The 18,006-nt window shown below is 43.0% G+C and overlaps 1 protein-coding gene across 1 annotated transcript in view; it reads left to right on the top strand.

Moving 5' to 3' along the window:
- Positions 1–5,165, top strand: part of LOC132573334 (uncharacterized) — a 54,297-nt gene extending 49,132 nt beyond the window's left edge. Inside the window, exon 9 of the mRNA XM_060240873.1 lies at positions 3,393–5,165. Coding sequence (XP_060096856.1) covers positions 3,393–5,165 — 1,773 coding nt within the window. The remainder of the gene's footprint in view (positions 1–3,392) is intronic.
- The last annotated feature ends 12,841 nt before the right edge of the window (positions 5,166–18,006 follow it).

Genomic DNA, 18,006 nt, shown 5'->3' on the forward strand with positions numbered 1-18,006 from the left:
ATGCGCATTGGGACGCCTGCGCATGCCCATTGGCGCCGAGCGCGAAAAAATCCCGGGCTTTTCAGTTACCGATTCGGGGATCGGCGCAGGCGCACTATCCCATGAGTGTGAATGCACAGATGACCACTCGAAGATCTACAGTTACAGGTAAGCAACCTGTCTTTCCTGGCTGTGGCAAACACATCCACCTGAGGATACCCCCAGAGCTGAAACACAGGTTGAAGGAAGCGCCACTGTATCTCCCACTCATGCGGGGATGCTGCTCTTCTGCTCAACGAGTCCACCTGCAGATTGAGCACCCCTGGAAGGTGTACAGCCCTTACAAAAATGTCATGGTCCAGGCACTCCATTCATAGCTCTAGTGCTAGCGCACAGAGTCGTCCTGAGACTGTCCTTCCCTGCCTGTGTCCTTCCCTTCCCTAACACAGGGCTGTAGTGTTGTCCGTCAAAGGACCACCGCCTTCCCTGCGACTATGGGACAGAAAGATCGAAGTGCAAAATGAATTGCCAACAGTTCCAGATAGTTTATGTGGCAATGACTCAATCGAGGAGGCCAAGGGCCGCCCACACACAGAGAGTCCATGTGAGCACCCCAGCCCCACAGAGACGCATCTGTGGTGATGGTCACAGTTGTTGCAGGTAAGTGGAAGGGAGCTCCCTGACAAATATTGTCTCTGGATTTCCACCATTGCAGGGTCAAGGTTGGAATCATAAACCTCTTCCGAGGTGAGTCCCTTAAAGGCCGAAACTGTCTGAGAAACCACAGTTGAAGACCTCTCATCCTCAACTTGAAACTGGTCAGTTTCAGCTCGGGGGTTTTCTCCTTTACCTGTGTTCCTTTCTTTTCCCTTTAATTCAACAAACTAACACTAAAATGCATGTGTAAAATCTGAACCATGAGGATTTAAATGGAAGGTGCTTGCTGGATGCTACTGTGCGGCTGTGTTAGGGAAACTGTGTAAATGTAAAATAACCCTTTGGACACCCCCCACAAGTCACGTGATATTCCATCCCAGTTTAAAAAAATAGGTTTTTAAAATTGCATCTGCTCTGAAGATCTGCAGTAAGATGTGCATACATAATGGGCCTCAGTCTTCCTGATATTAACTCTTTGTGAAGAATAGGACAGAAATAATTGAAACCATCAGAGTGGTCCTTGAAAGCCCCACCTCCTTTTCAAAGTGGCTTGACAACATTGAATTATCTATAATATCAAAAGTTGCAAACGAATTGAGGAGGATTAATAATGAAGCATTACTTTCGACCATTTTTAAAGAGATTATCTACCAGAGAAATTTAAAATGTCCTTATCCCAAAGCCAAGTCTGAAACTTGACTGAAATGAGTCAAGGGAGATATATGTTTCTGGAATAATGCACACACATGTACCCATATTAGCAAATGTTTATATGAATATCTTGTTTAGTGCCAAATTAAAGCTCTTGATCTATGCAAATTATGTTGGGCACTTATTGTAGACAAGAAATAAGGCCTGTTGTGTGAATAAATACAGCGGGCTCTAGAAAGAGGATTTGGTGAAGTGCCCCAGCCTTGGGCACTCATTGTCGATTTGCTGTGGCATCATACCATGACGACAATCATGCAGACACTGAAGCGCAGCATTCCTTCTGTCTGCAGAGTGTTGTTGCTACCTTTTCTTGTTGTATTTGGCCTTGCAGCTTTTACCATCAGTGCGTGCTTGTGGCCTGACACTATACCATAGTGTATGCGCTTCAAGGCAGCCATTTTCTCTAGCGGAACTGAACTGACTTCAGCTTTCCATCCCCTTCACCCTCCCTGCAGCCCCTACCTAGGAAAAGCAGTCTTTCTCCACAATGGGGACCAAAGCAGGGGACAAGCGACTTCAGCAGGGTATAATGACACAGAGTCCATCATTTTCTCCAGGGATAATGATCTCTGCCATCTGGAGAACAGTTGTAATTCTGAGTGATCTCCAGTCCTCACTTTCAGATTGGCAACAATGATTCCCCAGTAAAAAACTGCTGGTTTGGAGGGTGCAGTCTGTGGCATTATATTCAGCTGAGGTCTTTCCCCTCCCCAAACTCTGGCTTCCTTAGACTCCACCACAAAATCTCCAGGAATTTCCCACCAACCTGGAGCTGGCAACTTTAATTAGATCTGGCCCCAATGAGTTCTCCCTCAAAGGCCAAAATAGGGATGGAGGGGGCCTCCTCCCCCCACCTTTCACCGATAGAACTAATCTTGGTTGCCTAGCAATAGCTGCTGCCTAGGAGCTTCCCCAGTGGCCCACTCGTCATCTGCCCTGGGGCTGGAGGGTGGGGTTGCTCTTTGAGCAAGATACGGCTCAGCCAAAGAAGAGGGTAGGTGAGTGATCACCACTACAGTTTGGTGTATACATACACACACATATATAAAACATAAGTGACCCTCTGCATGGAGCTTTAAAAATAATATTAATAGGAGGCAGTCTCAGCTGGGAACTTTAGCCACAAAAACATGGTTTTTAATCAAAGAGAAAAATTCATTCTGCTGCCAAATTCCTCTTAATAGGTTTCAGCTGATGAAAGGTTTTAAGGCTAAGCAGATCTGTAAACAGATAGCCAATGTATGGCCTCAAAATATGTATAATATGTTCTTACTAGCTTTCTCAGATAGCAAAGGGACTGATGTATTTTGCACCAGCTGAAGTTTCTCAGTTGTCTTCAAAGGCAGTCTTGCATACAGCACATAAAAATAATTGAGCCTCAGTTTACTGTAGCATGGATTATTTATTTATTTAACTTGATAAATCATCCCATCCCAACCAGTGTCAGGCTCTGGGCGATGTACAACATAAAAACAAAATATGTATATTGATACTAATAAGATCAGTTACATTAAAAAGAAATTATAAACCCCGATGGCTTCTCATTTGAAGTGCTGTTGTTCAATCTCAGATTCCAGTCATTACATCGGGGGGAGGGGATCCTCCCAAACGGGTGGGGAAAAGAAAATGCCAGCATGGATCAGTGTTGCCAGATCAGGTGTCCCAGTTATCTTCTATATAATCTTCTATACAATTTAAAGAAAATCTGTAGTATGATTTTAAGTCATATTTCAATTTCAATGTTTATTTAATATGCAGTGAACTGGTCAATAAGTTTTAAGTTAGTACTAAACATAAAACATTGGAAATATGGAGAGACACACCAGAAATTGCCACCAATGATGTCATTATGTGTTAAATGTCTAAATAACCAATCTCTTTTGAGTCCTCCTTAAAGACTTGGCAGAGTTTTCTTGTGGACATTGGATCAGGTTGGGGTAGCATGCATGATGTAAAAGAGTTTTCCTAGGATAAGACAGAAGAAAATTGAGATTTCCATCAATACCTAATGCTATTTTTCCATTATAATAATTTTATTTTTATAGAGTATAAGTTCTTCATACATGGAATCACGACGTGTTTCTCTTGAAGTTTCTGAACATAGCTTATCAGACTACTCAAAAAAACCAAGTGTGAAGTCATTAAAAAGCATACTTAAGTCAGAAGTAACATCCTTTAAAAGTCTAACTTCTCCAGAAACTGGGACTTCTTCACCCCACAGAAAAGAGGATGGTGTCATTTTTGTAGATGTTGAAAAACATGACAGTGATCAGTTTCAGCAATTTGAGAGTACAGCTGATTTGACATCAAAGAATGATGAGCCCCAATCTGAAACAGCATCTCTCAAATCTGTGACTTCAGCATCTGTAAAACAAACAGAGCATGATACCTCTTTTTCTGACAGAAAAGGTGGTGTGGTTTTTGTAGATGCTGAAAAACATGACAGTGCTCTCTTGGAGCAAGCTGGGAGTACAGCCAAGTTGAGTCCAATGGAAAATGAGTCCAGATCAGAAATAGCATCTTTTAAAGGTATGTCTTCAGGATCTATAAAACAGACAGAGCAGATTCATCACAGTAAAGAAGATGGTGTAGCTTTTTTAGGAGTTGAAGACTATGGCAGTGCTCAAAAAGAGCAGTTTGGGAGTGCAACTGGTTTGACACCAATGGAAGATCTAAATCTAGCCACATCCGAAACATCAGTATCTATGAAGCAGGCAAAAGGCATTCCCCATAGAAAAGAAAATGGTGTAGCTTTCTTAGACATTGAGGACACTGATAGTGATCTACAAGAGCACTTTGAAAATGCTACTGATTTGTGGTCTTTGGAAGATCTAACAACACTGGAAAGAGGAACTTCTGCACCTATGAAACAGGCAAAAGGCATTCCCCATAGAAAAGAAGATGGTGTAGCTTTCTTAGACATTGAAGACTCTGATAGTGATCTACAAGAGCACCTTGAAAGTGCAACTGATTTGTGGTCACTGGAAAATCTAACAACTCTGGAAAAACCAGCCTTTAAAAGAGGAACCTCACGATCTATGAAAGAGACAGAAGGAATCCCCTATAGAAAAGAAGATGGTGTAGCTTTCTTAGACATTGAAGACTCTGCTAGAGATCTACAAGAGCACCTTGAAAGTGCAAGTGATTTGTGGTCATTAGAAGATCTAACTACACGGGAAACATCAGCCTTTAAAAGAGGAACCTCAGCATCTTTGAAGCAGACAAAAGTCATTCCCCATAGAAAAGGAGATGGTGTAGCTTTCTCAGACATTGAAGACTCTGCTAGAGACCTACAAGAGCACCTTGAAAGTGCAACTGATTTGTGGTCATTAGAAGATGTAACGCCACTGGAAACATCAGCCTTTAAAAGAGGAACCTCAGGATCTATGAAAGAGGCAGAATGTATTCCCTATAGAAAAGATGATGGTGTAGCTTTCTTAGATATTGAAGACTCTGATCTACAAGAGCACCTTGAAAGTACAACTGATTTGTGGTCACTGGAAGATCTAACAACACCGGAAAGAGGAACTTCTGCATCTATGAAACAGGCAGAAGGCATTCCCTATAGAAAAGAAGATGGTGTAGCTTTCTTAGACATTGAAGACTCTGCTAGTGATCTACAAGAGCACCTTGAAGATGCAACTGATTTGCTGCCAGAACATCTGGCTGTACCAGAAACAGAATTTTCCAGCAATAAAACATCTGCATCTGTTAAACACACAGCACACATGCATTCTACGCTCCATAGAAAAGGAGATGTCTATGGAAAAGACACGGAAAAGAACAAAGTCTATGATAGTGATAAGCAACAGAAATAGGAGAGCATAGGTGTGTTGAGTTCAATGGAACATCTTGCTAATGCAGAAATGACCTCTATAAAAAGGTGAACATCCAACATACCCCAAAACAGGGTATATTCCCAACAGAAAAAAGATGGTGTTTCCACTGCTCATGATAAAGATGAAAAATGATAGAATTAATCAGCATTACCAATGAAACTTATAAATCTGAATTCTTACCAATTATAACCTTATCCTGTAACACCATATAATTGCTTGATGGCTGGATAGTAGTCATAAACCCTTTCCCCCCAAGGCTGTACAGTATGAGATTGTGAGAATGCATGACTGGATCTGCTTGTCCCACATTAAAATTAAAAGCAGCAGTGGCATGGAGAGCCTGATTCTAAATAGAGTGTCAGTGCTGTAGTAGGTAACCCCAGCCCTCTGTGATAATTTCCCTAGTTTAAAGCACATCGCCTCAGGTTTGTTATATCCCATGTGGGGTAAAACATGGTTATACATGGTGTCTGTATAATGGGGAGGAGCTTTTTTTTTGTGCTATGTAAAAAAGTAACCTGCAAAATTTACACTGCAATTTGATATAGTTACTTCAGTATAAATCTATTGATTTCATTGGATGTAGTCTGGAGTATCTCTGTATATTATTGCACTGCCGGATGAGAAAAATGGTGTGGCTTTGATTTGAAAGCTTATATGTGGCTGATTTTAAATTGGGAGTTCCAGTTACAAACCTCCCACTATCTTACTAGTTCTCAGTGTTCGTACTTCAACTGTATTTCACTCTTCTAACTCAATGTACAATAATCTGAAAATAGAGGATTCTTATAATGTTGATTAAATAAATTGACAGGTTACTTTTATACAAAAATAAAGCACTAAAGTCTTTACGATATTGTAGAAGAATTGATTAACAGCTTGTGCTTGAACATAATATCTTTGGTTGTCTGGGATTTTTATAAAAGATTTAATTTGTCATATTGCTTGTTTATGTAGTTATTGTCTCCTGTATTGATGATATCCAAGAAAGTACACTGTTTTATGCAGAGTATACTGACAGAGCAGTGTGAAACAAATAGGAATCCAGAACAGGTAATTTATAGATTTTTTTTCTTTTCAAAATCAAATCTTGAATAAGAGCATCTGTCAATCTGGTAATAAACACAATGTTCAGAATTATGCTCTACTGTTTAATGTTGGTTAGAGGTAAAGGGTTCTGTCTGCCATCATAACTGTATTTATACATCAAATTAAAGTTAAACAATAGCTAGATTGCAATTATAATTTCTTCAGGAAGTGATGATATTGCTTTGATCTGCTCTGATTAGACCTCACCTAGAGTACTATGTTCAGTTTGGGGCACCATAATTTAAGAAGGATATAGACAAGCTGGAATGTGTTCAGAGGAGGGCAGCAAAGATGGTGAGGGGTCTGGAGACCATCCTGTGAGGAAAGGCTGAAGGAGCTGGATATGTTTAGCCTGGACAGGAGACAGCTGAGAGGTGATATGATAACTGTCTTCAAGTACTTGTAGGGATATCATAGAGAAAATGGTGTGGAGTTCTTTTCTGTTGCCCCAGAAGGTTGGACCAAAACCAACAGGTTGAAATTAAATCAGAAGAGGTTTTTTAAAAATACTTTATTTTAATTTTTGTGCAACATACATCAAACACTATAGTAAAAAAACCCAACAACCATAAACAATAAGATGAGAAAACTTGAATTCAGGTTGAATTAAGCAAAGATCTTAAAATAATACAATACTTTTATACATTTTTGGAATGTCCAGTTCCAAAATTTTAAAGCATAATCAAGAAAGGATGACTATTTTGCCATACAGTTAGAAGGAAATTGGTGTGCTTTAATGACTGAATATTCTTTGCTATTTTATCCATGTAAACATACTCCCACAATTTCCCAAACCACTGATTTATTGATGGTACATTTTTATTCTTCCAGTTATAAGCAATAAGTGCTTTAGCTGCCGCAAGCATAATAGTGATGTTTCCTTATTGGAAGTATATACTAGTCTTCCATGAGTTCAACAATACTTTCTGTGGTGTCCTGGGAGTGTCATAATTTGTCGTTTTATCCAGCAATTAGGAAGCTCTTCCTGACACAGTAGTTCCTCAGTGGAGCAGACTTCCTGGGGAGGTTGTGGGCTCTCCTTCCTTGGAGGTTTTAAAACAGATGCTAAATAGCCATTTGACAGCAATGCTGATTCTGTGAACTGAGGGAGAGGTAATTGTGCAGGGGGTTGGACTAGATGACCCTTGAGGTTCCATTCAGTTCTATGATTCTGGAACTTCGATGAACATCAGATCAATGCAGCAGGGGCAGTATCGCTGACCCCTTTTTAAAAAGAAGCAGTTTTTGAATCCTATAAGGAATTTAAATGCTGAAACTGGATTGAATTAATGGAATATACCTGGTTGTTCCAGGGTAGCATTTCATTAGTCATTTTAATTACTTAAAAGTGAAGCCCATTTTTAACTAATATTGTAACTGGAGTTCAAATTGTAAAAAGCTACTAAAGTATTATTTGGAACTTATTCTAATTCAAACATAATAGGTACTGGATTTTTTAAAAATAGTTACAAATGAAACAAAAACTTCTCCACCTCTATCCTACCATTTTTCTCAGCAAAATTTAAAGCCTTCCTGTTGTCTAAAAAAGCCTTTCTCCAACAGAAGAGTCTCTCACTGTGCAATTCTAAAGCGAATTCTAAAGCTAAGAGGTAGATGGGTTTAGAAGTGTATAATGGTTTAGGATTGCACTGTAAAAGTGGAGGAAGTCTTCTTAGTCTGGTGAAAATTGATCTTAGTCACAGTGAATATTGGAAGGAACATTAACAATTTGTAGGGTTGCTAAGGCCCCTCAGCTTTTTGGAGGAATTCTGGGAGGGGACGGGTACATCCCTGACATGATGATGTCGTGTATATGTGACATCATCACCTTGGTGACACAGCTGCCAGTGGCACCTGCTTTGAACTCCAAGTAGTGCCCACTTAAAGAAGCATTTAAAGGGGCTTTCTTGAGCTACTGAGCCCTCCCACAGACCTCTGGCATCTCCCTTGCCCCACTCACTGCCACCACCACCAACCTGTTGCAAAGCACCAGGACCATCTCTGCTGCTGCAACACCTCCCTCCAAAAGCCCTCATGCAGGCCCTCAATAACCCCCCTGCTTGCCCCACTCGCTGCCACCAAGAACTGCCATTACCAGCCTGCAGCAGAGCGCCAGACCCAGCCCTGTTGCTGCAACACCTAATGCCTCTGGAAATGGGCACCCTGCCTCCTGAGTACCAAAAGGGATACAGGGTCAGGAGCCTGTCATAGGCATGCTGGGCCAGGATGAGAGGGAGAAAAGGGGGAACTTTTCCAGGGCTTGAGCCAGTGCCCTAGGAGAAGGGGGGAGAAAAACGCCTACCTTAGACACACATGCTCTATGGGAAAGGACACCAAATGCAGACCTGCCCCTTCCCAGCAAGGCCTTACAATAGGGGATCCCCCATCTGGGGTCTGGCATCCCTAACAATTTGAGAGGTGCAGATGACATCACATTACTGGGAGAAAATAGTTAAGACTTGAATGACTACTGATGAAGGTTAAAGCAGAAAGTGCGAAAGGAGAATTGCAGCTGAACACCAGGAAGACAAAAGTAATGACTAATGAGGAATTACACAACTTTAAGGCTGACTATGAAGAAATTGAAATTCAAGATTTTCTATTCCTTGGCTCAGTCATCAAGAAATTTAATTTAATTTTTAGATTTATATCCCACCCTATCCTGCAAGCGGGCTCAAGGCGACTTACAGCAATAAAACATAAAATAATATAATAAAAACAGACATTACAAAACAGGAGCAGCACAGTAAACAATCTTACAGACAGGTGGTAAACAGCATGCGACTGATGGCTAACAGCATAACAACACCATAATGGTGAAATGCTGGGGGAAGTGATGACTTTCAAAGGATGCCTGGCGGAAGAGCTCCATCTTACAGGCCCTGTGAAACCTGGATAAGTCCCGCAGGGCCCGGATCTCCAGCGGGAGCTCATTCCCCCAGGTAGGGGCCCAGACCAAAAAGGCTCTAGCCCTCATTGAAGCCAGCCAGGCGTCCTTAGGACCAGGGATTATGTGAAGATATTGAGCAGCAGACCTCAGAGCTGGGGGTGGGGTTCATATGGGGAGAGGCAGTCCCGAAGATATGCAGGCCCCTGGCCATAAAGGGCCTTAAAGGTAAGGACCAACACCTTGAATCGGATCCAGTACTTGAGAGGTAGACAGTGCAGCTTGTGCAGCACCAGATGCCTCCATGCCTGTGTAGGCCTCGATGCCAACAACCGGGCTGCTGCATTCTGTACCCATGGAGAAAGGTCAGCCACTGGAGTTTCCAGAGCAGGGTCAAAGGAAGCCCCACATTGAGAGTTACAATAGTCTAATCTGGAGGTGACCGCTGCATAAATCACTGTGGCTAGATCATGGGAAGTAAGGTAGGAGACCAACTGCCGGGCCCAACTCAGATGGAAAAAGGCAGCCCTTGCAGTAATGGTGACCTGTGCCTCCATTGATAGAGGCATCCAGGAACACCTCCAGGCTCTTCACCTCTGTTGTTGGTGTCAATTGGGTGCCATTGAAGGGTGTGAGCCTGATCCCATTCCCCACCCCTTTCTGATCCAGACACAGGACTTCCATCTTTGATGGATTCAGTTTCAGCCGGCTCTGACACAACCAACCAGCTACGCCCTGCAATACCTCACCCAGTTCTTCGGGGCAGAGTCCAGGCAGCCATCCATAAGCAGATAGAGCTGGGTGTCATCAGCATATTGGTGACAACCCAGCCCATATCTTCAGACCATATAGATATTAAATAGCATCGGGAAAAGGATATTAGATATAGATATTAAATAGCATTGGGGAAAGCATATAGATATTAAATAGCATCAGGGAAAGGATTGCCCCTTGCGGCATTCCACATTCTAGTGGGTGCTGCTGGGACAATTCCCCCCTCCCTGAGAGCCACCTGTCCCCAACCATGGAGTCAGCCACTGTAAGGTTAATTCCTGAATCCCTGCATCAGCGAGGCAGTGGGCCAACACCTCATGGTTGACAGTACTGAATGCTGCTGACAGATCTAGTAGTATCAGCAGTGCTGAACTGCTGCAATCCGGATGCCTCCAGAGGTCATCTACTAAGGCGACCAGCACCGTCTCTGCCATGGGAGTCAGTCCTCCAAGAAAGCCTGGAGCTGCATTGCCACCCCCTTCTCCACTACCTTGTCCAGGAATGGTAAATTCGGTACTGGACGGTAGTTTGTAAGGATCCAAAGATGGTTTCTTCAGGAGAGGGTGAACTACTGCCTCCTTCAAAGCCCTGGGAATGTCCCTGATAACAGGGAAGCATTGATTATCTCCCACAGGGGAATCCCTACCTCATCGCTGCTAGCTTTTACCAGCCATGATGGGCAAGGATCAAGGGGGCAGGTGGTTGGTTTCACAGCCACCAGGGTCTTGTCAACCACCTCCTGAGAAAGCGGGCTGAACTGGTCCAAGACCGGACCCAAGGACGGGCAGGGAACCTCCAGTTCACATATTGTATCAAATGTAGCTGGGAGGTCACGGTGGAGCGACAAGATTTTATTTGCAAAATGATTCGCAAAAGCCTCACAGCTATTAGCCAATTCCCTAGCATTTGGAATGCCTTGAGGCAAAGAAGTCAAAGACCGAATTAATCTAAATAATTGTGCTGGGTATGATTTTGCAGATGCAATGGAGGCTGCATAGAACCCCTTTCTGGCCTTCATAGTCATCTCATAGGTGTGAACAAAGGACCTATAGGATGCTCTTGAAGCTTCATTGCAAGCTCTTCACCACACTCTCTCTAGCTGTCTCAGCTCTCGCTTCAGCTGCCTCAGCTCCATGGAATACCAAGGGGCTGAGTGATCACGAGGGCAAAGAGGATGCCAGGGAGTGACCACATTGATGGCTGCAGAAAGACAGTCATGCCAGTCTTCCACTAGACCATCTAACGGGTCACCAGGGGGGATTGGATCCCGCAGAGCCCTTTGGAACGCATTAGGGTCCATCAGGCTTCATGGGTGAGCATAAATGCACTTGCTGATGCACCAGGCCTTCAAGGCAAAGTGGTCTGACCATGACACCACATCCATGGTAATACAGTTCACCATAATCCCTGAGGCAAAGATAAGATCCAGCATGTGTCCCACTTGATATGTGGGAGCCAAAACAAATTGGGAGAACCCCAGTGTCACCATGAATGACATAGGTGGTTAGCCTGCAAGGGGGCTGCGTCTTCAGCATGGACATTGAAGTCCCCCAGAACTAAAAGTCTGAGGTACTCCAATGCCCAGGCAAACACCGCCTCCATCAGGCCAGGCAGGAAATTGGCTGGGGTGTTAGGCGGACGGTATACCAGCCAAATGGCCAAGCTCTCCTTGGCTTCCCACATGAGGCCCACACAATCAGTGCCGGCAGTCTTTGTGTCAGGGAGTGCCCTGAAGGAATAAGAATCCCCATCCCCAACTGTCTGAGACTGGTGAAGGACTGAGAAACCTGGGGTGGTCAGCTGCCGCAGAGCAACTGTTTCACCATCTCATACCTAGGTCTCTGTTACTCAAGCCAGGTCTACCTCTTGTTTCACCATATAGTCCTGGAGGACAGAGATCTTATTATTAACAGATCTGGAATTACACAGCATCAGTGTCGGAGAGGGGTATTGCTTCCTATCCCCATAGCCTGCATTTCTTGGGATGGGACGAAGGCAGGAACGGGACCGAGCATGTCCATATCTCCGACACCTTCCAACATCTGACCTTCTCTAAAAAAGATACTGCACCCAAGAAGTCAGAAGGAGATTGCAACTGGGGAGGACAGCTATGACTATCTTGTATTTTCTCTTTCCCACGCAGGAGTTTCTTTTCTATCTTATTTGTTTGTTTATGGCTTTCCCATCCAATTGCTTTATCATAGATGGATGAATAGATGCTGGCCTACTTCAGGGAACTGAGGGAAAAGACAAAATCACCTTAAATTCTGCTTTTGAAATGGCATACAAGAGGCTTATGAAAGTTCAGAATATACAAAAAAAAATATTTAACATGGAGGGAAAAGATCATGTAGAATCAGGTGCACGATGTATTCAGTGAACAGATAATAAAACTGAGGTAACTTTGTATTCACACAAACACCAGATAATTTGTTACCAACAAATGTTAGTGCTATTCAACAAGGTATTAAAACTTTGTGGAGAAAGGCTTTCTTTTCAGTTTCTGCTTAAACACTCAAGCATAGGATTCTGAATTTCATTGACACATAATGTTTAGAAGGCAGGGACATGACCAAATTCCCAAAATTCTTCTTTACACAAACCAGGGATCACTACTCTTTTCTAGAAGCCATTTCCCTTCTAAACTCAGCAGGGATCACTTCTCTATTGCCTCCCTTTTTCTTTGCTTGAATGAGGTTCATCCTTGATCCACTCACTCCCTTAGCCTCCTTCCCAGTCCACAGTCAGTGCTTAACTGCCTCTTCTACAACTATTAGTTTCCAATTGTCATTCCTTAACTGACTCTCAACACAATTCCATTCAGATAGCCTCTCAGACTCTGTTAAGCAATAAGCCTTGATAGTCCATTACAGCAGTCATGAAGGAGTTAGAAAAGATTAAGTGTAAGACTGTGTCACTGGTGACCCAGATCAAGACAATTCATGCCACAGTATTCCACCGCTGAGGAGAATTAGCTGAGTGCTACTGTGTGGAAGGAGAGAGTCTGAGGTGGTAGGTGCTTGCTGGGGAGAGAGGAAATGCTGTTTCTGTTTGTCTGCTTTGACTTCGCTGTAGTTGATTGCATCAGGTGATTGTTGCTGATTGGAAGTGTCTGTGTTGCTTGGGGCTGACTGCTGGCCCCACCCTCTTTGCATTCGTGAGGCTGCGCCTCATCAGGCATTTGGCCTGTGGCTCTTAGCCTAGGGGCTCTGAAAGAAGCTCAGGAAGGACCAGAAAGCCAGGGTGAGGAAGCCAGGGCCCTAGTCTCCTAATGTTCCCAATAAGGTAGGTAGACTTTCCACAAGAGAGCCATATAAACACAAAGGGGATTGTATATATTTATTTTTAAAAAATTAAAAAAGCAATTATGAATGCTGGTAGGGGGTTGGGAACTATCCAGTGTTTTGCACTGAGTGTCACATGTATGACTATCTGCCCACTGGACAGAAGTCTTGGGTATGTGCTCGGTGCAAGGAACTCCTGGTTCTCAGGGAACGAGTTCACACCCTTGAGGCTGAGGTGGCTGACCTGGAGAAGCAGAGAGTTAGGTACACGGAGAAGACATTTGGGGACTTGTGTCCCACTCTGAAAACGGCAGTCCCGCTGCTGTCAGGGAGCATGAGGGTTGAGAGGCAACAGGGCATCGTGCTGAGGATAAGCAGAATATGCTCTCAGAAGGGACCTCTTCGTTGGTAAAAGGGTATCCTTTTGCACCAAGGAACCATCCCTGGGCAGGGATGGAGGGGAGCAAAGCCGTGTACTGAACATATGGTGACTTGCCTGCCTGGTGGGAAGGTAGTGGACATTGCGTGTGTTTGAGATAGACTGGTAGACAGTTCTGGAGAGGAGCCAGCAGTTGCGGTACATGTTGGCACCAACGGTGTGGGGAAATCCATTCATGAGGTCCTGGAGGAAAAATTTAGGCTGCTAGGCAGGAGACAAAAGGCCAGGACCTCCAAGGTAATCTCAGAAGTGATACCTGTTCCATGCACAGGGCTGGAAAGACAAATTAGGAGTTTCAATGCATGGATGAGACGATGGTGTAGGGAGAAAGGGTTCAAGTTTTTACGCACTAGGATGATTTTGGAACAAGTGGGAGCTGTACAAAAGAGATGGTCTCCACTTGTCCTGAGAAGGAACCAAGCTTCTGGCGCTTAAAATAAAAAAGGAGGTAGAGCAGTTTTTAAATTGAATCTTGGGGGGAAACCAACAGGAGATGGAATGTCTCTTGTTTGGGATGGTTCATCTCAAAGAGATGAAGGATTAGCTGTCACTTTTCTACTGGGCAATGGGTTAGAGTTGTAACAAACAATATGTGACAGTAACAATATGGACTGCTGTCTCAAGACAGCAGGAGGAAGGTTGCGGGCCTAATGTGCCAGGAAATTATAGATGTTTATATACAAATGCTAGAAGTGTCCAAGATAAAAATGGGGAGTTGGAATGCTTAGTGTTGGGGGGAAATATATTGTTGGTATTTCAGAAACTTGGTGGGATGAGGAGAACCAGTGAGACATAGTGCTTCCTGGATATACATTATATTGGGAGGATAGGGAGGGAAGGGTTGGAGATGGAGTGGCTCTGCATGTCAGAAATGGTATACATTCTAGTAAGATTGAAAGGGTCAGAGAATCAAATTCGCTTCTGGAAATGCTATGGGTTGAAATAGTGGGCCCAAAAGGAAGCTACCTCTGGGAGTCAAAAGATAGAGGATGATTATAAAATTATGAAATAATCAAGGATAACAGCTGTGTCATAATAGGCAATTTTAACTACCCACACATTGATTGGGTCAATATGTGTTCAAGTCAGGAGAAATAATGTTTCTAGAGATTCTCAATGACTGCTATGGAGCAGATGGTCACAGAACCTAGCAGGGGAGAGGTGATCCTGGACTTGGTCCTATGTAATGCCCAAAATCTGGTGAGAGGTGTAGCAGTGATTGCACTGCTTGGGAACAGTGACCATAATGTTGTTGATTTCACCATTTGTATAAATAGGGAGTTGCCCAAAAAGATCAACACAATCACTTTTAATTTTAAAAGGGGTAACTTCTCTTGAGATGAGGAGGGATTTGAAGATGAAACTGAAAGGAAAGGTTAAAAGGGTCAAACCCTTGGGGAAGCTTGGAGACCATTTAAAACTGCAGTCCTAGAAGCTCAGATAAAATATATACTGCAGGTTAGGAAAGGCACAAATAGGTATAGAAAAAGGACTGCATGGTTAACCAACAAAGCTATGGAAGCTGTAAAAGGTAAGAAGGATTCCTTTAAGTAGTGGAAAGCTAGTCCAAGTGAGGTTAATAAAAGAGAACATAGGCTGTGGCAAATAAAATGCAAGTCTGTGATCAGGCAGGCAAAAAGGGATTATGAGGAGCATACTGCAAAAAACATAAAGACCAACAATAAAAATTTCTTCAAATACATCAGAAGCAGGAAACCAGCCAGGGAGGCAGTTGGAGCCCTTGGATGACCAAAGGGTAAAAGGACTATTGAAAGACAATAGAGAAATGGCTGAGAAGCTGAATGCATTTTTTGTCTCATCTTCACTGTGGAAAATGAGAAGTGTTTGCCCACTCCAAAGCCGCTGATTTTGGGAGGGGTGTTGAAAGACCTGAGTCAGATTGAGGTGACGAGAGAGGAGGTTCTACAACTGATACACAATTTAAAAACTGATAAATCACCCGGCCCAGATGGCATACATCCAAGAGTTCTGAAAGAACTCAAAGGTGAACTTGTGGATCTCCTGACAAAAATATGTAATCTTTCATTAAAATCTGTCTCCATTCCTGAGGACTGGAAGGTAGCTAATGTCAACCCCATCTTTAAAAAGGATTCCAGAGGAGATCCAGGAAATTACAGGCCAGTCAGTCTAACTTCAATACCGGGAAAGTTGGTGGAAAACATCAAAGAGAAAATTATTAGGCACATTGATGAACAAAAGCTATTAAGCAAGACTCAGCATGGGTTCTGTAAGGGAAGATCTTGTCTCACTAACCTGTTACAGTTCTTTGAGGGGGTGAACAAACAGGTGGACAAGAGGGACCCAATATAGATGTTGTTTACCTTGACTTCCAGAAATCTTTTGATAAAGTTCCTCATCAAAGGCTCCTAAGTAAGCTCAACAGTCATGGGGTAAAAAGACAAGTCTTCTTGTGGTTCAAAAACTGGCTAATTAATAGGAAACAGAATGAATATAAATGGGCAGTTTTCACAGTGGAGGGTGGTAAGCAGTGGGGTACCACAGGGCTCAGTACTGGGTCTGATGCTTTTTAACTTGTTCATTAATGATGTGGAGTTGGGAGTAAGCAGCAAAGTGGCTAAATTTGTGGATGATACTAAACTGACGGACAGTGCGTGTTAGCAGAGCGGCGTGCTATTAGGCTGATAAAAATGGTAACGCAGATAAGAAGAGTCTTCACACTGGTTCTACTAAAACTATCAGTGTATTTACAAATATTTACAGATAAGTGCAATATAATTACAATCCAGAGCTCCAAAGTGCTACGCCAGACAATCATCAATACAGAGAGAGAAAGTAACCTTGCTAGTTAGCACTTTTATAGCTCAGCCCACCAATTAGCAAATATGCTGACTCACTGTGACTACAGGCAATTACCGGGCATTGCATCAGCCAGTCCTGTGATCACAGTCACATGACCTCATCACTCTGACAGTAGATGATCTAAGATGCAGTAACTTCTAAGCTACACAGTTACTGACATAAACCAGGGGTGTCAAATGTGCAGCCCCAAGGCCAGTTCCGGCCCCCAGAGGGCTCTTATCAGGCCCACGAAGAATTCACTGTCATCTGCTTGCTTTTCTCTCTCTTGCTTCTTTCTGCATCACAGCTTGCTTTGCCAGGCTTGCTCAATCGCGCAAGAACTACAGAACCATTTTCTCCATTGGCTGACCAGTACATGAAGCAACTTATATACAAAAGTTCATAATGTCCAAGCATTTCATGTTTTCCCCTGAATTCTAGGCTCAAAGCATTGACCATGAGATTTCTGTAATGAATGTCAATAATCAAAAGTTGGTTTGCAACTTACACACATACACCTGAACAACATCTGAACAGCGTACTCAAGATTGCTACAGCACAGATATAGTCTCCAGATTTTGATGCAATAATTCAGAGCAAGAGGTGTCAGTAATCAGAAACAGTTAAATAAAATATTGCAAGAGTGCTAATCTTTTAAGCATATTTTAAGTTTTAAAAAAATCTTTAATTGTGTTTGTCTGTGTTCTTTATAAAGTTTATATCTCTGCTGCCTGGCAATACATTTTATGACACACATGGTCCAGCCTGACAAGGTCTCATTTATGCAGAACTGGCCCTCATAACAAATGAGTTTGACACCCCTGCACTATATGGTTCAGGGTGGTGAGAACCAGAGAGGATTGTGAGGCACTCCAAAGAGATCTGTTGAGGCAGGGTGAGTGGCCGTCCACATGGCAAATGAGGTTTAACATTGCCAAGTGGAAAGTAATGCACATTGGGGCCAAAAATCCTAACTATAAATACACGTTGATGGGGTCCAAACTGGTGGAGACTGACCAAGAGAGAGATCTTGGGATCCTGGTAGATAATTCACTGAAAATGTTGAGACAGTGTGTGAGTGCAATGAAAAAGGCCAACGCTGTGTTGGAGAGTATTAGGAAGGGAATGGAAAACAAATCAGCCAGTATCATAATGCCCCTGTATAAATCTATGGTGCAGCCTCATTTGGAGTACTGTGTACAATTTAAAAAGATTATTATAGCATTGGAAAAAGTGCAGAAAGGGGCAATTAGAATGATTAAAGTGTTGGAACACTTTCACTATGAAGAAAAGTTAAAACGCTTGGGGCTCTTTAGCTTGGAGAAATGTCAGCTGAGGGGTGACATGATAGAGGTTTACAAGATTATGCATGGGATAGAGAAGGTAGAGAAAATACTTTTCTCCCTTTCTCATAATACAAGAACTCATGGACACTCAATGAAATTGCTGAATTGTCGGGTTAGAGCGGATTAAAGGAAATGCTTCTTCATCCAAAGGGTGATTAACACATGGAATTCACTGCCACAG

This window comes from Heteronotia binoei, chromosome 1, assembly GCF_032191835.1.
Source record: "Heteronotia binoei isolate CCM8104 ecotype False Entrance Well chromosome 1, APGP_CSIRO_Hbin_v1, whole genome shotgun sequence".
Classification (NCBI taxonomy): domain Eukaryota; kingdom Metazoa; phylum Chordata; class Lepidosauria; order Squamata; family Gekkonidae; genus Heteronotia; species Heteronotia binoei.